The sequence below is a fragment of the Magallana gigas genome, chromosome 7 (genome assembly GCF_963853765.1).
Source record: "Magallana gigas chromosome 7, xbMagGiga1.1, whole genome shotgun sequence".
In the NCBI taxonomy this organism is placed as follows: Eukaryota; Metazoa; Mollusca; class Bivalvia; order Ostreida; family Ostreidae; genus Magallana; species Magallana gigas.
Window position 1 is genome coordinate 4,025,131 of NC_088859.1, and position 18,386 is coordinate 4,043,516.

Consider the following 18,386-nt stretch of genomic DNA (forward strand, 5'->3'; position numbering starts at 1 on the left):
TTTTACATGTGGTATTTAACTTTAATTGACTTCCATTTCACTCCTCAAGTGAAAACTGACATAGATAACAATGATACCAGCTCCGTCTCACAATGAAGTGAACTAATACACAGTATTAAAAAGGTGCTTTTACATGGACATCAAAAGGATATCAAATTATCGGATTGCAGCTGTGGTGACATACCGGTAGTTGAAATTAAGTTGTGGGTCAAAAGTTCTTATGCGACTGACTAGTATATAAGCAACAAATGATTAGCTATTGTCTGATGTATGGTGTAAATTGTAACAAAATGCTGGGTGAAGGATTTTTGTTGCATCAGTTTCAGACAAAGTTTCATCAAAATTTATGAATATAAAGTGGATATAACATTTTTCTGAAGATATCTCTGCATTCTACCAGTTTTTACTAACACAAATGATGTAGCAATATATATTGTATAATAATGTCAATAGTAAAATTAATTTCACTATCATTAAAGAAACAATCTACAATGCATGTCATTACTTTTTATTTTAGAAATCTGAAAATTAGAAAAGAGTAAGGATAATTGGCATACATTTTCCCCACTTCTGAAAGTATGGGTGATTTTCATGGATTCATACTTTTTTGTATTTGAGTTTTTTTCTGGATAAAAATGGCATATGTCCTTTCTTGAAATTGAGTTAGGTAAACTCAAAATGCTAACTTTTATATAATGCAATTATCTCCAGGTTATACTGATAAAATTTTAAGACTGTTTCAGTTCTATATTGGTACCATATTTCAGCTTTGAGCATAATGAAGAAAAGTTAAGAGTCGTCAAAATCCTTAATTAAACAGCTGTTTAAAAGATGTGCGGACATGACGTTATGCTGAATCAGAAAACAAGACTTTTAAAGGGATCTAATTCTGCACACTAAAAACATTAACAAAAAACCGTTTACAGTTGTTTTTGCAGGTTTAACACAATACTTCTAAATAAAAAACCCAATTCCTCCAAGAGTCAAAAATGCAAGCAAACATAACTCTATTTCCCGGTACATGTACTTAGAACAATTTAATACTGGTATTTCACAGCTGTACCAAAAAAATGTACCTATGTTACAGGAAAAAACCCCAAATGCTTTCTAATAATAAAGTAGAGAACGAGAAGGAGGGATTTGATTATTGGGGGGGGGGGGGGGGGGGGGGTTACCCTAAAGAAGTAAATGCTGAATATTCCCTGACCAGGCTGGACCCATATTTACATTCAATTAAACAGTTTCAAAATATTTAATTGTCAGAATGTTATTGACAACAGGTTGGCTGAGGTTCTTTAAACAACTTCAATAACTTCATCAAATTAGAAATATTATCAGAAAATATAACTTACGAAATTCAATACAAATATCTCTCGCGTAATATCTTACAATATATAAACTTATAATATAAAACATCCCATTTTTTGGTACCATTTATTTCTGGGGTTCAGAGGAAGGAATCAGATGATGGACACAGATAGAATGGAATCACAACCTCTAGATGATGGTTACAAATGTACAAAAAGACCCACACTCTGATGCTAATCACCTTTTCTACCATACACAATGTAAAACTTATGTTCAAATATTTGAAAAATGTCAACTAAACAAGGAGACAAAGCTGAACCTCCGACCCCAGATGAATTCCAAGATTACATAAAATAACTTCTTACACGGCATTACTGTTAGTTTTCAATCAAACTGAAGAGACTAAGCACAAAAGTTTAATTATTCCATTATTTTTGTCCATTTCATTATATTTGCATGTTGCCCCTGCATGTATAGAGAATAAAATGCATCATTCATACACAATATAATATATATATTATACAGTATAATATTGCAACATAGAGAAAAATATTCATTTTCTCAATAAAATAATCTGAATAAATACTAAATATATAACCATAACTGTTCTTTAGTATCGCAATCTATAAATAGGATTTGTTTAACACACTTGTATGACATCATGAAATAACATCAATCTATTTGTGTCAACATCACAACAGAACAAATCGAGGCTACTCCAGGATGTGAAAGATGAGTTCTAAGACGACCGAACCCCCGCGACAGAGAGGGACGGCACTGTGAATGACGGGGATTAACTCGTTGTCAAGATCATTCATGTACAGGTCAGGTAATTTCTCCTCATTGCCTCCAATATCATAGCCCACCTAAAAGTAGAGAGAGATGTTCACAGAATATTTCAACAAATTAATATGAACAAAACATTGACTAGGAGTATGCTTTTATTTATAATTATTACATGTTTACAAGTAATTAACTAACTGTAGTCCAATCTCAATAAGACTGCCTTGAGCTAGTGCTATGAATTTAAAACCAAACACAGTAAAATGATGAAGCCATCACAGACACTTCATAAGGATTGCTTTTCAAAGAATTTGAAGAAAATCAAGAATACCTTGTCTGTCTCGAGGGTGACCCGTAGCCCAATTTTGACCAGGTTTGCCTCCTTCAGCCGGTCCAGGTGAGGGGTGAGGGCAATGCAGGCAGCATTGGCGAGTGTCTCCGCCATCCGACTAACGTCCACTGGCTCACGCGAGCCACCATCTTTGTTCTCGATAAAGAATACATCCGTCCAGCGGATGACTCGGTGTTCCCCAGCGTAGTCCGTGGCGTGGGGAATGTGAACACTAGTGATACCGTCCATTGCTTTACCATCTATTGGACTCTTTACTCTGTAAACAAACAGTCTCAATCTTAAGGACTTTTTACTCCGTGAACAAGTACAGTAATAAGCATTAATTTCAATCTATTGGACTCTTTGCTCTGTGATCAAGTAATAAACTTAACACATTTTTTCACTATATAGTCAATTAATAAACATACTACAGATTACATGTTTCACTTCTATTCACTACCATAATTACACATTTACAATTGTAACTACAAGTTTATTTTGGGTTCACATTTGAAATACATTTATCACAATTATGAGTATCATTGGTGACTTTTCAGTGAACACCCAAGGAAAGACAACCATGACATTTTTTTATATCTTAATGAAGTTCAAAGCTAAGAAAGTCAGTCTCCTCCTCAACCTTCTTACCCTATGTTAATGTGTTTGTCCTCGCGGACCCATTGAATGAGGACCACTTCATCGGGTGACTGTGAGGACAGAGGACCGCAGGCTATGGTGAAGTCCTTCATGTCCTTGATGGACTGTTTGAGGGCGGCCATGGACTCGGGCGTGATCTGGACCATCAGTCCGTCCTCCACAATGCTCGACTTGGCCTTCAGTCCGGAACTTGGCTTCAATGCTCCATTGAACACAACAAAACTTGCCCCTGTCACTAAGATAAAAACATGCACATTTAAAATTTTTCTATCTATAATTTAACAAACTGAGATATTGAAAAATTTTCATGTGAAAGGTTGTCCTATAATATAAATGACCATCTTAAACATGAATATTCAATTTACACTTCTATTGAACCTATAATTTATTACAAAGCAGGATTTCTACCTTTCAATGCCTGTGAATTTTTTTCAATTTTTCAAAGATTCTTCTGATTAACCATACTCAGATGAACATGCATCTGATCCACCCCAATATCATTGTCTTACCTTTCCGCGGCTTGTTCTGTATGTTGATGGCCTGAGTCTGATAATTTCCGTCGTCGTTTTGGATACACACCAAATGTGAGTCGGCCTCCGTACTGAAGCAAGCTCCGATGGCCATCACATGCTCATTGCTATTCTCCACTACTTTCATCAACTGTGTAAAATGATAATTGTATCAGCCTTAAATCACATGTATCAGGTACCTGTATTTAATATTTGGGAAGACAATGATCAACTCCAAGGCGATTTTTAGTTGATTTAAAAACAAAGTTCTATTGTGTCATATAAAAAGGCAACTAAAGACATTAATAGATATAAAGAATGGCACATTGTACTACATACAAATTAACCAAATAAGTATCATGTACCTTAGGTTTACACTGATTCCTTGTCCTTTTCAGTCAAATTGAATCATGTACATCTATAACCTTGTACAACTGTGTATTTTTATCAGACAGGTAATTTATAAAAATACATACATATTTACATAGTGCTAATTTATAATTGGATACTCAGCTTGTATGCAAGAGATTCCTCAGATAATACAGAATACTCGGAGGCATTACCTTGTGTAACTTGCATCTTTGTAACAGGTAACTTAGTCATCCTATCATGTATTTTAGGTCTTTGTATAGAGTAACTTACATCTTCGTATCGATTGCGGGGGAAGTTGATGGTGGTTCGTTTATCCTGCATGTGGATCGTGATCCCGCGGATCTGAGGCAGCATGTACTGGAAGTTCCTGAAGTCTGCCAGGAGATTCATGATGGTGTGTCCAATCTCAAAGAACACTGGTTTACGATTCCGAATGCTGATTAGTGGACACGGGTAGTCTACAAAGATAAAAAAATAAAATACATTCAAATCTGAAATGTCTTCTTTTTCTTACCATTATACTCTCTCTCTTTCTGTCTCCTTTATCTTATTTCTAACTAAGATCTCTTCATTGACTTAATTTATCTATTGAAAACAGATTTTAACCATTGGTAATTAACAGGTTAAACCTTTTTGTGTAAGACTTGTTTGTTAAATGCTTTTGAAGGAAACATGGTAAGAATATTCCTATATAAAGTCACATTGACTCTTTTTCAAATTCTTTCTTAATAAAAATAAATGCATAAACAGTAACTACAGTAACTTAGCAACAATATCTATTAAGTGTTAAACAAATAAAGATGAAACTACAATACAGAACAATAGATCTTACATCTGTACTCTGCTCCTAGCCTCAACAGGAGGCGGATAGGAAAGACTTTGGCCCAGGGCATTTCCCACTTCTGTAGGAGAATCCCAAACAGGTATGGAGGAGTGGGTAACACCAGTTTGTGCAGACACTGGAAGGTCGGCTTGATGTAGAGGAATCCCCCGTGGTCACGGTCGTCGAGGAATGTCTGGGTGAAGATCGAGTGACCCATGTCTGACACTGTGATACCTGTAGTGTAAAACAAAAGTCACTCACCATATATAATATTACACTAAAATCAACACCACAATATCTGTACTTATAATGGAAACACAAAATTACTTGTTTGCAAATTCATAACTAAAAATGATGCCTCCATACAATTAAATTATAAACATGGATACATGTTAAAATTGTCTCTGCTAGGATTTGAACCAGTCTTTGGACATAAAATGAGGCAAAATAGACATCAATACTGCCAACGTTGGGGGCATTACTAGTATGTGATGCTGTCTCTACCTTTGCCTGCGTCTTCATAGACGTGGTACAGATGTCGGAATATGTCCAGAGGAATCATGTCCTCCTCCGGCAGGCTCTCCAGAATGATCACAATTTCATCCTGACCGACGGTACACATTCCCTGAGTGGTGAAGCTCCAACACACTCGGTTCACACAACAGTCCACTGTAAGTACCACAAAGTCACAGTGTACGAACACATAACACTGGTTACACTCAAAAAGTTACTAAATTATCACTTACCAGGTATATATCTTTTGCATTTCAAAATACTCTTACAATGTACACAATTCCATGGTGTGAGTTAATGAAAAATTAATTATTTTAAACAGGGTCACAGGGTACAAACACAACACCCCCCCAAAAAAAATTAATTACTTTCAATAGTGAGAGTTAATGCAAAGTGTGGACACTACATTTATTCTTTGTAAACAGACAACTTGGATGCAGACTTTTATAAGGAACTTGCATGCATTTTAAAGATGTATAGTAATACATAATTATGTTTCTTTGCTATCAGGTCATTAAAACTTTAGGTTCTGATAAAGTAATACAACTTACATGACAGAATCTTGATCAAGACATGGAGATTAGAGCAAAGAGCAAAAGTCACAGGGTCAGCATCTTCATCTGAAATTGAAAAACTAAACTCTATACCTTCATTTTATAAATCAAATATGATTCATATGCAAAGACATATTAGTAGTTAACATCTTTTCTTCTCTTAATTTAAAAAAAATTAGAAGTAAAATCAAAATAAGAAAATCAAGATGTAAATGATAATGGTATGTTACCTATGTACCGGTAGGTATATATAACACCCAGCTAGATAGCTACCGGTACATGTATACAAAGTACATGTATTTTGACACAAAGTATCAAAACTCAAAGTACATTGTAGCTTATAAGAAATAAAGTAGATTTAGACATCAGACAGTGTTACCTTTTATTTGTGGTAAGTACTTCTCCATGGCAGGCTGATCATCCAGAATTACCTCTGATTAAAAATAACAAACACAGGTATTACAGAATACATAGGATCGGAGGGTATATGGCTGAATCATCATCAATCTTATGAGACCTACCTTCATTTGATTTGACTGAGAGAACTACGGGAGGTAGCCCAGTCTCTGGAATCAGGCATTGAGTCCTGGACATCTCACCTGAGCGCACTCGTCTTCCACCCCCATCTACATAAATTTACACAGACTTTTTGTAAACCTCATGATTTGGAAGAAACTTATTTGTTAATTGGATGATAGCTCCTCCAATACAATTTTTAGTCTCAACCTACTGACTCATTTGACTTAATATAGATAACTCTACAAAAATTTACCTGCACTAGATTTTTCAACCCGTTTCTGATTGCGTGTGGATCGTCGCAGTGGCAGGCGGGAGGAGGCCTTGTTTGATCCGTCTAGTTCAGTGAGGTCACCACCAGGCCGAATTCCATCAGAAAATATCACTTGTTTGGGCTCCTGGCGTCTCTGGCTTCCTATAAATAGATTGACACATATAGGAGACAGCATAAAAAAACCCATTAAATTATTGAGGTCATAAAAGGCAGATACCTCCTCTGAATCAAATCTTACATGTCTCATGTCATGTCAACTTTTATAAAACATTTCCAATAATAATCTAAATTGTAATTAGCAAGATTGAAATGACCTACAATGCTGTTGTGCCTCTAAAGTTCGGGACAAACTTTAAGTGAGAGATACTCTCTTTTGAAAGGCTGCACTACTTTCCTGTGAGTTAATGTACATCTGTATGTATATATTTTCTGTTTTAACCAAGACATGTCTAAGTACATGTGTACTCACCGTCCCTCTTCAGAACACCTGCTGGGGTGGTGGCAGCAGGTGCTTCACCTGAGACCGCTGCACCCTGCACCCCGCCACTGTACACAGCCGCTGTAGAAAAGCAAAGCAAAGCTGGTCAACAAAAGATACTGCTGACAGAAAAGCCAATAAGCCTAATGCACACCACTAATAACACAGTCAAATAAACTATACTTCCAACAGCAAAGCATTACAGCACAACAGCACTAAGTATGAAATATGCTTCAGAGGAGTTCACTGACCATTTATAGTGTATGCAGCATTAAATAAATACAGCCCTATTACCCATCCCCCAAAAAATTAAATTGCTGAACCAATTACTGTAAAATTGATGTGTTTGAGACCTGTGTATGGTTGTTGCTGATTACCTTCCAGGATCTGGTGACAAGGAACACACACCCGGGCCTCCTTGTTATCCATGTAAGGGAGGCGACTCTTCAAGTTACAGCAAGCGGAACACAGAACCTGTCAATGTAAGGGGTGTACAGAGCGCTCAGAACAATACAAACTCGTAGTAATCATCAGGAAAGTTTCTTGACTTTATGGTAATCTAGGAGCAAGGTCTTTTATTTTAACAATTTGTACATTATGCAGTAAACCAAGTATTATACATGTAATTTTTTCATTAAGGAATGACCACGAAGTGACTAAGAAGTAATCCACAACAATCAATTTTTACAAGAGGGTGTTTTAATCTTATCTCATAAAAATTAATTGCATCCCAATAACAGTTGATTTACAGCACTCATTATTCCCTGTTTTGCCGGACAAAGAATCCCTCACCTTTCCACAGCCTCTACAATGGTGTCTCCTCTTGGTGAAGGTAAACCTGAGGTCACAGCTCATACAGGTGAGAGCCTGACTGTCTGGGATCCACACTGGGGCCACATGCCCCACCCCCAGGGGATTAAACCCTGCCCCCTGGGGCTCTTCTGCTGATGCATTGGTTTCAGGTGCAGCATTAGCATCTACAGTACAAGTCATTTGTTTATTTATTTGAAACTAGTTATATAGATGTGTATCTCATCGCCATGCTTCACTATTACATTTACATCTTTAGCTTAGTATGTAGACAGATCAAAGAAACTCAATCATCATAAACTGACAGGAAATGTATTTATCACACCATCACAGATTTACATTCATAAAATAAATTTATCAACAAAAATCAGGAAACTAATTAATGACATTTAAATATAAAAAACAAATGAGAATAAAACTAAATTCTTAAAATTAAAATTTTGAGATATTCTATCTACTATTTGAACAGACATGCTGAACAAAATCAGACTCTTCTGAAGGAAATATTTTAGAAAAGCACGAGCATATTACTTTCTTCATCCGTTGAAAGGATTTTTACTAGCATTTACAGAAATAACAGAGAGAGTCTGTTTACCCTGATCTTCCTGTGACGTCCGCCCCTCGGGTGTTCCGTCCATATCCGGGCTGGCCTGGGTGTTGTTGGGGTACGGGAATGTATAGGGAGCTGAGGACCTCTCTTGGCCCCCGTCACCCCTAGGGGGGAGCTTCAGACTATTGGGTCTCCTCTGCTGGTGGGGAATCCCATCCCCAGGGCCCCAGGAGTGGGGACGGTCGGGTAATTGACCACCGTCCCCCGGAGGCCTCATCACAGCCTCTTCCAAACCACTTTCCTGCAGAGACAGTGCGATGGCCATGGCTAGGTCTGGATCCATCTCCTCCTCCACCGAATGACTGTTCTGAACACAAGAGTCGGTACTAACAACAGCTTGATCCCTAGGGTCCTGTCCAGCACTGGGTTCACTATGTGTGGCTACTTGTTCTACCGCTTCATTTGGCATAATGTCTGGAACCTGCGGCGGTTGGTCTGAGAGACCAGTCACAGGTTGGGAGGGCTCTTTTGGGCGAGCTCCCACACCCATATTGGGGGGTAGTGGCCGTGGAGCATTGAGATCCTGTAGGCTGTCAGGGGGCTCACTTTGTGTGACAGTGTTCATGTTCATGATGGCTTGATCCTGAGAAATTTGTTCATGTCCCACTTCTTGACTCAATTTCTCTGACTTGTCACTAGTGACATCACAATGCTGATTCTCTGTCTTTGTCTCAGTGAAATTACTTTCGTTTGCATTTTCCATTATCTGATTTCCCTTCTGAGATAAGTCAGTAAAGTCTTGGGGGTGGATCACAGGTTCCTCTGGGTCAACGTTTCTCTGTCCATCCGCTCCAACATCACCAATCACATCACCAAGGTAACTTTCCATATCAGATATGTCCACCTCTGAATCTGTGAATCCCACAGCAGTTGGTGCTACAATAGCTGGAGATTCACTGACATTTCCTGTAGCAGAAAAGGCCTCCCTGTTCACAATCCTGGCATCACTAGAGGAGTGTCCATTATTACCAGGAACTCTTGCCAGTTCCTCTGATACTGCAACAGAATCCTTTAAAGCTTCAGATTCAGACACAAATTCATGTGAGTTGGACTGTGTTTTGTCATCCTCTGAATTAGCTGGAATTGTCTCCTTTGTCACTAAAGAATCCTGTTCTTTCACAAAACTGTCATAAACCTTGACACTGGTGTCTTCACTCTGAAGACTGGGTCCATTACTGGTTGTACCCATATCATGCGTGTTACTACTGTCCAGACTTGACTGCAGGCCTTTTTGTCTATCCAATGAATTTGTCTCCTTTGAACTACTCTCCATGTTGTTTACAACAGACCTCTGCTCTCCAAATGCAGAAACAGAGGGGCCCATGTTCTCCACACTACTGGCTTTGTTCTCTATTAAACTGTAGTTCGAAGAAGTATTTGTAATCTTTGGACTTAAAGAGCTGCTGATATCACGGTCCACAGGTCCTGCATGTGAATTTGTATGAAGGGCAGTGCTGCTAGCTTCCTGGTGTTGCTGGAAGTTGCCAGCAGGAAGTGGCACTGGTTGCAGTTCTTGATTTGTTGGTGAGAGGGTGGTGTTGCTGTCAATACTGTTCACCCCCGAGTCCACAGAGTTGTAAATGGAGGGGTAGGTTTGTGGAGCAACCTGCTGATGGGATCCCATCTTCTGTGGGATGTATGTATTTCTGTCCTTTGTTTGGGAATGATAAGCTAAAGATGACCTGATGTCATCTGTTTTCTCCCCAACCTCTTGTATGTAGGTCAAATTGGACTTGTTGACCCCATTAGAGATGGCATGTGCGAGGTCAGGAGGAAAGGGCTGGTTTTCATACACGGGGGTGAACTCGTCCCGAGCCTGTACAGGATACTTGTAGTCCTGTGATCCGTTGGTGATCACATGACCCAGGTCTAGCTTATGATCACCATTAATGACCAGGTGACCTGGTTTAGCGATGTTCTTCTCCCCCACGGAACAGTGGTCGGTGACGCTGGACTTGAAGTCTGTGGAGGGCGCAAAGTCAGCCTCGGATAGGTCAAATTGATCGGTCGGGCTGTACGGGATGTCGTATGCCGTCATCTGGTTTGCATGGTTGGTGCTTGCAGTGGACCATGATGTTTCAGAGGAGACAGCGACATTGGACAGGTCCTCCCAAGGTCGCTCGTCCTTCAGGGCCACGTAGCTGGAGTAGTCCGAGGGCCGTGTCTCCTGCCCCGGACAACTTTTCTTCCCCGTCTCTGTCAAAAACAACAAATCTATCAATCAATACCTCCTCAATAAATTGAGCTGTTCATCATACAATTCCATTGTGTCATTCTACAGAACTTTATTTGGGGTGTGGGGTAGGATTAATGTTCTTTACGAAATATTAGGTTTAAATGAGGCAATAAAAACTTTACAAAAAAAAATAAACTTCAATTATGAAAGTTTTCAGAATGTACATGTATAAATTTAAGTGTAGTATATAAAAAAAATTAAAAATAGGTTGATGTATATAAAACTGTAATCACATCAAACAAGAAGTGAAGAGGATGGTATAATTTATCCTAAGTTCAAGGATAAAATCACATATTTTCCAAATAATCATTCAGTCTATGGCCTAAGGTAAATATTTATAAAAAGGAAGCAAGGGTAATTTATACCGGTATATATATATCATACATAAGTTTCTTTCCTAAAATACAAACATTTTTGAGTCAAAATCCTTTTCTTTTATTTTTGGAAAAGGTCTTTCTCATATTAATGCTCATTGAAATCAAATTTAATCCTTGCCTCCATTTAAGAAAATGCTAGCAAATGAGGGAGTTAGCAAAAATAAAAGTTCCTTATAATTATCCAAGATTTCCTTATACAGTAGTTCCTTATAAGTGAGTTATAATCCTCTAAAATAGACATGTACAGTGATTAATAACCATGGTGGTGGGAGGGGGTGAGCAATAAGGGCAATAAGATAACAGTATGGGCGATGCTGGTAATAAGCTTCACACCATTATTCTGTAAATGTATATGTATCTTGACTTTCCTTAGCCTTTGCATTAATTTTATTCCATTTTTTGGATGTTAGACACAAAATTTTCAGAAGCACTACATGGTCATGACACAAGAAACAAATTTTCAAACCCTCACCCTCTGCCTCAAAGTCATCTAAAACTTTATCCAAGTCCACAATCAAACTGTCCATGTCTGCGAGAAAGGTCACACTGTCGAGGAAAAAGAAAACTTTACAACAATTTAGCCCTTGTGTGACCTCTTGTTTCTGTATTGAATGATCATTGAAATGTAAATTTTTACCTTTTTGAGATTTCAGATTACTGTGTAACATGAAAAGTATTAAAATGTTACCATATTTCATGTTAGTGTAACGGATCATCAAGATTTATCATAATGATTGTCATATTTTTCAGAAGCAATTAAGACTTTTGACAACCTTATTAAGATCTAAAATGAAGATCATATGGCTTAAAGTACAAAAAAGCATTAATGGTAGACTTCAAATAACTCGAACTCAAAGACTGCTTCTAACTTTGAAATTGACTTAACATGAACTTACCTTTTAGTGACCTGGATAAAATATCTGACCAATCACAAATGCTGAGGTCATCTTGTTGGTCCTTTACAGCAACACAGGTACAGAGATTGGTCTTTGTCTGAGACTCATCCAAACTAACAAAGAGAAATAATAATCCAAATATTTCATAATTTACAATATCCTCAATTAAGAAAATGTCAGAGAGAGTGATAAATATTAACTGTTTGTAAATGGAACCAGTGTTTGATACAGAAAAGATACTGATCTTCCAAGTTGAGATAGAATCCAAGAAAAAGAATACAGATATCAACTATACTGATAAATCATCAGCAACTTGTTAATATCTTGGACTTCATAGCTGCTTTTTTTCCATTAACACACAATTTAAAAATCAGTTGTGTACACTTATTTGACAATGTCCAAATATATACCCTTTGCAATTACTTTCCTCTACAAATTACAAACCAGCATGGCTACTTGTATCTGCCTCTCTGCACAACACTACACTGACTACAGTCCTTATGTATGATTACATGTTCTTGTTATGACATAATCATACTGAACATTAACAACAAATCCTGTCAGTAAGAAAGTTATTTGTTTCAATAGATCATATTTTCTGATTAACTGTGAAACTGTACCGCCAATTTAAAGTTCAAAGTATCAAACAAATGTTTAGATAAATATCTGACACTCAAAATAAGTCAACAAATGTATAAGAAACAGGAATTTACAAAATAAACATTTTTTTTCTGTCATTGGTTCTCAAACACATAACATACTGGTTTTCTCTTGAATACATAAATTCATTCAAAATGAAACTTTATGAATTCATGACATATGGTCACAATCCTTCACCATCCAGTGTAATTAACTGTGTAATGGAACGAGATCTTTATACACAGGGTACGTTTCAGAAGAGGAAAAAATCTGGACATCTATGTACTAAGGATAAGGAAACATTAAACTAACTGCTAAATCAAATCAATAAAAAATGAATCAATAAACCTCTATAGAATGGACAAACATTTAAAACATATTTACAAGAGGGAAATGAATGTTATAAAATATCTATAAATAAATACAAATACGTACAGTTCTTTCATTCATATCACTGACCTAGCTTCTTCCTCCCCAAGAACTTATTTTAAGATATTCTTAAGGTCATTAAGTATATTAGAAAGTCATTTACTTTCTCACACAAAATGAAATGCATCCAGTGATTCGCTACTTGGGGATGATTAATCTTTGGTGCATTCGAAGGAAGGGTCTAACCAAATGCCTGTCTGAACCTTACCATTGTGTACAGCTGTACCGTAAATTAGTCAGTAAAGAATCGTTTACCTTTATTTGGGCGATAACTTGGTGGTTGTTGAGCTGTACAGTGCATCAATCGTCTTCTTCATGACAATCTTTAGCTGTCAGTGATCTCACAGATTATTTTCATGAAAGGTCAAGGTCGGACTAAAGTCACGTGATTTTATATTGACTTTCTGAAAGATGCGTTTGTGTAAAGTTAGAAAAACCCACAAAATGCATGTACGAAATATGACTTATATAACTGTTGGAAACATTTCATGAAAAACAGACAATTCTTATAATCTTGAGCTTGCTGTATATAAAATTAACAAACAACAATCTTGCCATTTAAAATCTAATGCTTCATTTGCTTTGCGCGATGGTGTCTTTTATATAATTTTGCGGCTTCGAAAACTTTCATTTGAGAGAATTTCGTGGTAAGATAAAATGAAAGTACAATTTCAGATTGCACATCAGTGTTGTAAGATACACACCAGAAAGGTGTTGGGTCTATATAATAGAGAGATGGCGAACAAAAAACAACTGTTTAAGTATTTGCTGGTTTTGGATTTTGAGGCTACTTGTGATAACAAACACCAGCCTGTCCCACAGGTAAGTACCACCAGCATGCATAACGTTTCAATGCCTAAAACTGTAACGTAACAGTTTTTCAAAAATTCAGTGTGTTTGTACCAGGGACGTATATAGTATATACGTCCCTGCTTTGTACTATGGTTTTATAGTCTGTCCCAAGTTATTGCTTCCATCAATTTTTGATGATTTTTAATAAAAGTACACATACCTGTGAGAGAAATACAATTGAAATCGATGAAAGGGAATATATCCAAGATATCTTCATTGAACAATTATCCCCTTTCACTCATAAAATTTCATAGGAATGAAAACAATTTTCTTACGGAGATTTATAATGGGAAATGTTTACATCTTTTCTCCATTCGGAATACACTCTGAATACATCGTGCAATTTTTTAACGTTATCATCCGGGCTTATTAATGGCTGATGCAATGCAAAATCTCCGTAGACTTTCAATTTTGGGATGTGTATTGAAACCTGAAGCGGTAGTGGGGGGTTTCAAAACAGATAATCTTGACATTTTTCATATTAGTGGATGAACGTAGTTTAAGCACAAAGGTATTTACTACTATTGAAATATTAAGCAAAAAGTGGTGGAAGCAAAAACTCGGACAAAGTATAGTCTGTTGATTGGTTATTATGCATAGTGTTAGTTTGGTTATTGCCTGTCCCTAGATATATATGCCGCACACCTCCTTAAATTGTTCTGTGTTATAGACCTCGATCTGAGTTTGAACGATGTACATTGTACATTCAATAGCGTAAAGAAAATCCCAAGATTTCTCTTTGAAACGCCCCTCTAGCTTGTCAGATTTCAATAAACCGCTGAAAATTAAAAGTCTATGGGGATTTTCTATTGCTAAAGAGATGAAGGTACCCGGATGATAATTCAATGAATGATTATATAATTTACGTTTTCCAAAACAGGACAGGTTGTTTATTAACTTCCGTAATAATTCAAGGTTAACATTTATCATAAGGTAGAGGAGATCTTATGATATTGAATTTGTGATAACGCAGTGTTTAAAAACAGTTATATTGACATAGTCATAATTTAAAAACTTGATAGCTCTTACTTACTCTATCAGTTATACTTGATTCCCCACTGGTAAAACATGTTGCAAATAATGGAGAGTTATGCACAGTTCCATATTGATAATATTAATAAAAACTGCAAATTTAATGTGCTCAAAAATTTGCATGATATATAAGTTTTGAAATTATTTTTCCAATTTCCTTGCTGACTTATATATATAATCTGTTGGAAATAAATTCATGGCACTCTACAGCTTATGTTGTCAATTTACCAGTACAGTTAAACTTGTTTAGTACAAACATGAATATAGCAAAATAGTGGATATCACACAGTTTTGTGGAGTTCTTGGAAAAATTCCTAACAAAGCTTTGCATAATTTTACAGTTACTTGTTACCTTTTACAGTTAATTTGGATATAAAATATTATGAATAGATTGTGCTCATTTTTAGAAATGAAAAATTACAAAATTTAAAACTTTTAATAAAGAATTTCTTTATAGTTTAAAAATTTAGCACTATCATTTAACATAATAGTTTTAATGAATTTATTTGGAAATTCACATAAATTCTTCAATTTGCAAATCTGGTAATTTTAAGTTTCAAAAAGATTCATTTTCATTTCAGCCTCGATAAGCAACAATTGTAGTCGGATGGAAGAAAACATGTATACAAGAAATTCCCTATACTTATTACTACAAATTTGTTATAAAAAAGATATAACAAATTGGATATAACAAAGTAAATCCATTGGTCCCAATGACCTCGCTATAACAGAGTTTTATTGTACTTTCCTTAGAAATATGGGTAATTTTGGCACACACCCTTGCAAACTTCAGAAGTTAAAGTGTGTGATGTCCATGACGTACCTAATATATTAGTTGTAATTTTACCTAACAGTAATCAAAATTACTCTGCTCCAATTTATGAGTTTTTTTACGATTGAATAGAATTTATGAGGCATAAATGATAAGGAAAATGAGAGAGAGAGAGTATTATTGAATTCTATACAAGCCTGAGAATATTGTTTTGTATCTGTGGGATATATCATTATGTATTCACTTTTAAGCTTGTGCATGTATGAAGAATGAGAAGAATGTCACAAATAATTTCTTATACTTTTCATTTTGTTTTTAAGAAGAGCTTTAACACCAAGCATGTCAAGAATGTACATTTACTGGTGAACTTTAATAAATCAAACATAAAATAGTATCTTAAATTGCCATGGTTTATGGAAATATATTGGAAGTCCCAAATACTGTCTCTATATGAATTTAATTTGATCTTCAATATATCAAATCTTAGGGTGTGGAAAATTTCATATCAATCCCCAATTCTCTTGAGTGCAAAATAAAGATTGGACTGTATATTAGAAGTGGAAGTGTGATCCCCCCCCCCCCCCCCCCCCCCCCTTGCTAAACAATTAAGTTTTGGAAGGGATATTACATCATAAATGTGTGACAGCAATCCGTTAAAAGGTGATGCTCTGTTTAGCCATGCTCTTCTTAATGTAAATGTCTTTCCTGAATTGTTTTTGTAGGAAATCATTGAGTTTCCAGTCATCAAAATAAACACAACTACTCTTGAATCAGAGGCCATTTTCCATACATATGTTGAACCAGATATCAACCCCAAGCTTTCTCCATTCTGTACAGAGGTAAATATAAAAAACAGTGACTTCTTTGACAGGCTATAAAAGGAAGTTAACATAATGACTAAGAAGGTCTGATAATAGCTATAAATTTAAGGTCAGTCTGAACAAAGGGCGAGATAGATTCCCATTGAAAGCACATATTTTATACTTAATAGAATTTAGAAAATTTCACCAATTTGTCGTTTAACAGAATAAATATAAGATAATTTACAACCTCCAAAAGTAGACTTGAGTAATTTTATGACCTGATATGCAGTTATCATTTTATGAACCAGATGACTGACCTCTGAGTTTGTTTCCCCACTACCCTGGCCATCTTATCAAAAGATGTCTGTTTTTTATTACATATATCAGTGATACAGGAAGTACATACACTGTATGTGAAAGTTTGATCAATGCCTTGTGTAAATTATGTAACACACTATTTGGTGTCAGTATGTAGTTTATTACATCTACTGTATTTTCGTAATCATTTTACACATGAACAGGAGATGCAAAAAAGACCAAGTAGATAATTTTTAAAATTAAAACCCAAAATAACCCAGTTAAACAGTCATTCTGAGAAATATTGGTGTCTGAAGAAAATAATTAAAGTGCTACGATCTCAATCCACCCTCAATCCCCTCATGTATACACCACATGTGATCTTTCAGTTATTGTTCTTTGAAGTGCTCCTGATGTACATGTATGTATTGTACTTACAAGTTTGTGTTGTTTTTCCTTCAGCTGACAGGAATCAGGCAGTCTCAGATTGATGGTCAGCCTCATCTCACCGAGGTTCTAGACAAGGTATGGCTAGCACAGAGTCAGGTCGCCTCCATTGTATAAATTGTTACAAGGTTTCCTATTTTAATTCAACCAACTTGCAATTCCTAACAACTTTATTATAGAGGTGTTTGTGCATTTGATAGCGTTGACTGATTTGGACATGTTAGCCAGGGTTCATCAAGTCCAGTCTGTCAATATTGCACATGCAGTAATAAACTAGTTTGCTGCAACTAATTTCAAGACCAAGCCTTTTTCAGTGAAAATATAAAAATAAATGCAGGTTATACACACTATTTTGTGGAGAGTAATATTCAGACAAGTTTCACAGAAACCTCACAAACATTATCTTGCACAAAAGTAATCAAAGTACTGAAAGTACTGTTAGACGGTGGCGTCGTTTGAAAGTGGCATATTACATGTAACAATGAGTGATGTACATCGTATGATAATTATTTTTCTCGAAAACCGCGACCAGTATCGCATACATGTACTAATACTTAACGCTTACTCGCACAACTGGTCGTGAGTTTCCTACATGGATAATTCTGTGGAAATCGTAGCTGTGATCTCACTCTACACTTGACAAATGCTGTGTCTCTTGGTCGTCATCATTTGGGAAAACCCCAAAGATTTATCACAGTAGTCTTTGTCGTATAGAAGATTGTATCTATATTTTGTATCAATATGTTGGTATCTATATCAGTTGACATTAAAACCCCGTTTGAATGGTTGCCACCACATATTGAATGAATCGAAAGCGATTTCATCACAGTACACCCAAATATTTGATTGTTTGGAGGGGAATTTTGGTTTTTTCCCTTTTGACCTTTGGGTTGACCCCGCAAAGGGGAAAAACTTTTGAAAAGTGTGGATTGGACTATTGTGCTTTAAATATATTGTAGATTTCTCAAAGTAACAAGAACAAATAAAGCTTTGGTATGATAAAATACTTATTTTTACTAACTTTTTGGGGATATATATAGTATGTTAATTGTCCCTCTCGACAGCATT

General features: G+C 36.1%; 2 protein-coding genes across 3 annotated transcripts in view; one reads left to right on the forward strand and one right to left on the reverse strand.

Moving 5' to 3' along the window:
* On the reverse strand, positions 1-16,950 carry LOC105327960 (uncharacterized). 2 transcript variants are annotated; one of them, XM_011428648.4, is made up of 19 exons: positions 16,892-16,950; positions 13,371-13,519; positions 12,048-12,160; positions 11,624-11,697; positions 8,524-10,734; positions 7,911-8,095; positions 7,496-7,592; positions 7,110-7,199; positions 6,623-6,781; positions 6,372-6,476; positions 6,230-6,283; positions 5,848-5,916; positions 5,288-5,452; positions 4,793-5,017; positions 4,231-4,418; positions 3,589-3,739; positions 3,071-3,314; positions 2,423-2,699; positions 1-2,174 (listed from the first exon to the last, which is right to left on the reverse strand). In XM_011428648.4, the coding sequence occupies exons 4-19, from the start codon at positions 11,676-11,678 to the stop codon at positions 2,022-2,024; spliced, it is 4,428 nt and encodes a 1,475-aa protein (XP_011426950.3). In that variant the 5' UTR covers positions 11,679-11,697; positions 12,048-12,160; positions 13,371-13,519; positions 16,892-16,950; the 3' UTR covers positions 1-2,021. The 2 variants fall into 2 exon arrangements, with proteins under 2 accessions (XP_011426950.3, XP_011426951.3); XM_011428649.4 differs by lacking the exon at positions 7,110-7,199.
* Positions 13,743-18,386, forward strand: part of LOC105327959 (ERI1 exoribonuclease 3) — a 12,310-nt gene continuing 7,666 nt past the window's right edge. Inside the window, exons 1-3 of the mRNA XM_011428647.4 lie at positions 13,743-13,937; positions 16,494-16,610; positions 17,334-17,396. Of these exons, the coding sequence (XP_011426949.3) occupies positions 13,773-13,937; positions 16,494-16,610; positions 17,334-17,396 (345 nt within the window). The 5' untranslated portion in view covers positions 13,743-13,772. The remainder of the gene's footprint in view (positions 13,938-16,493; positions 16,611-17,333; positions 17,397-18,386) is intronic.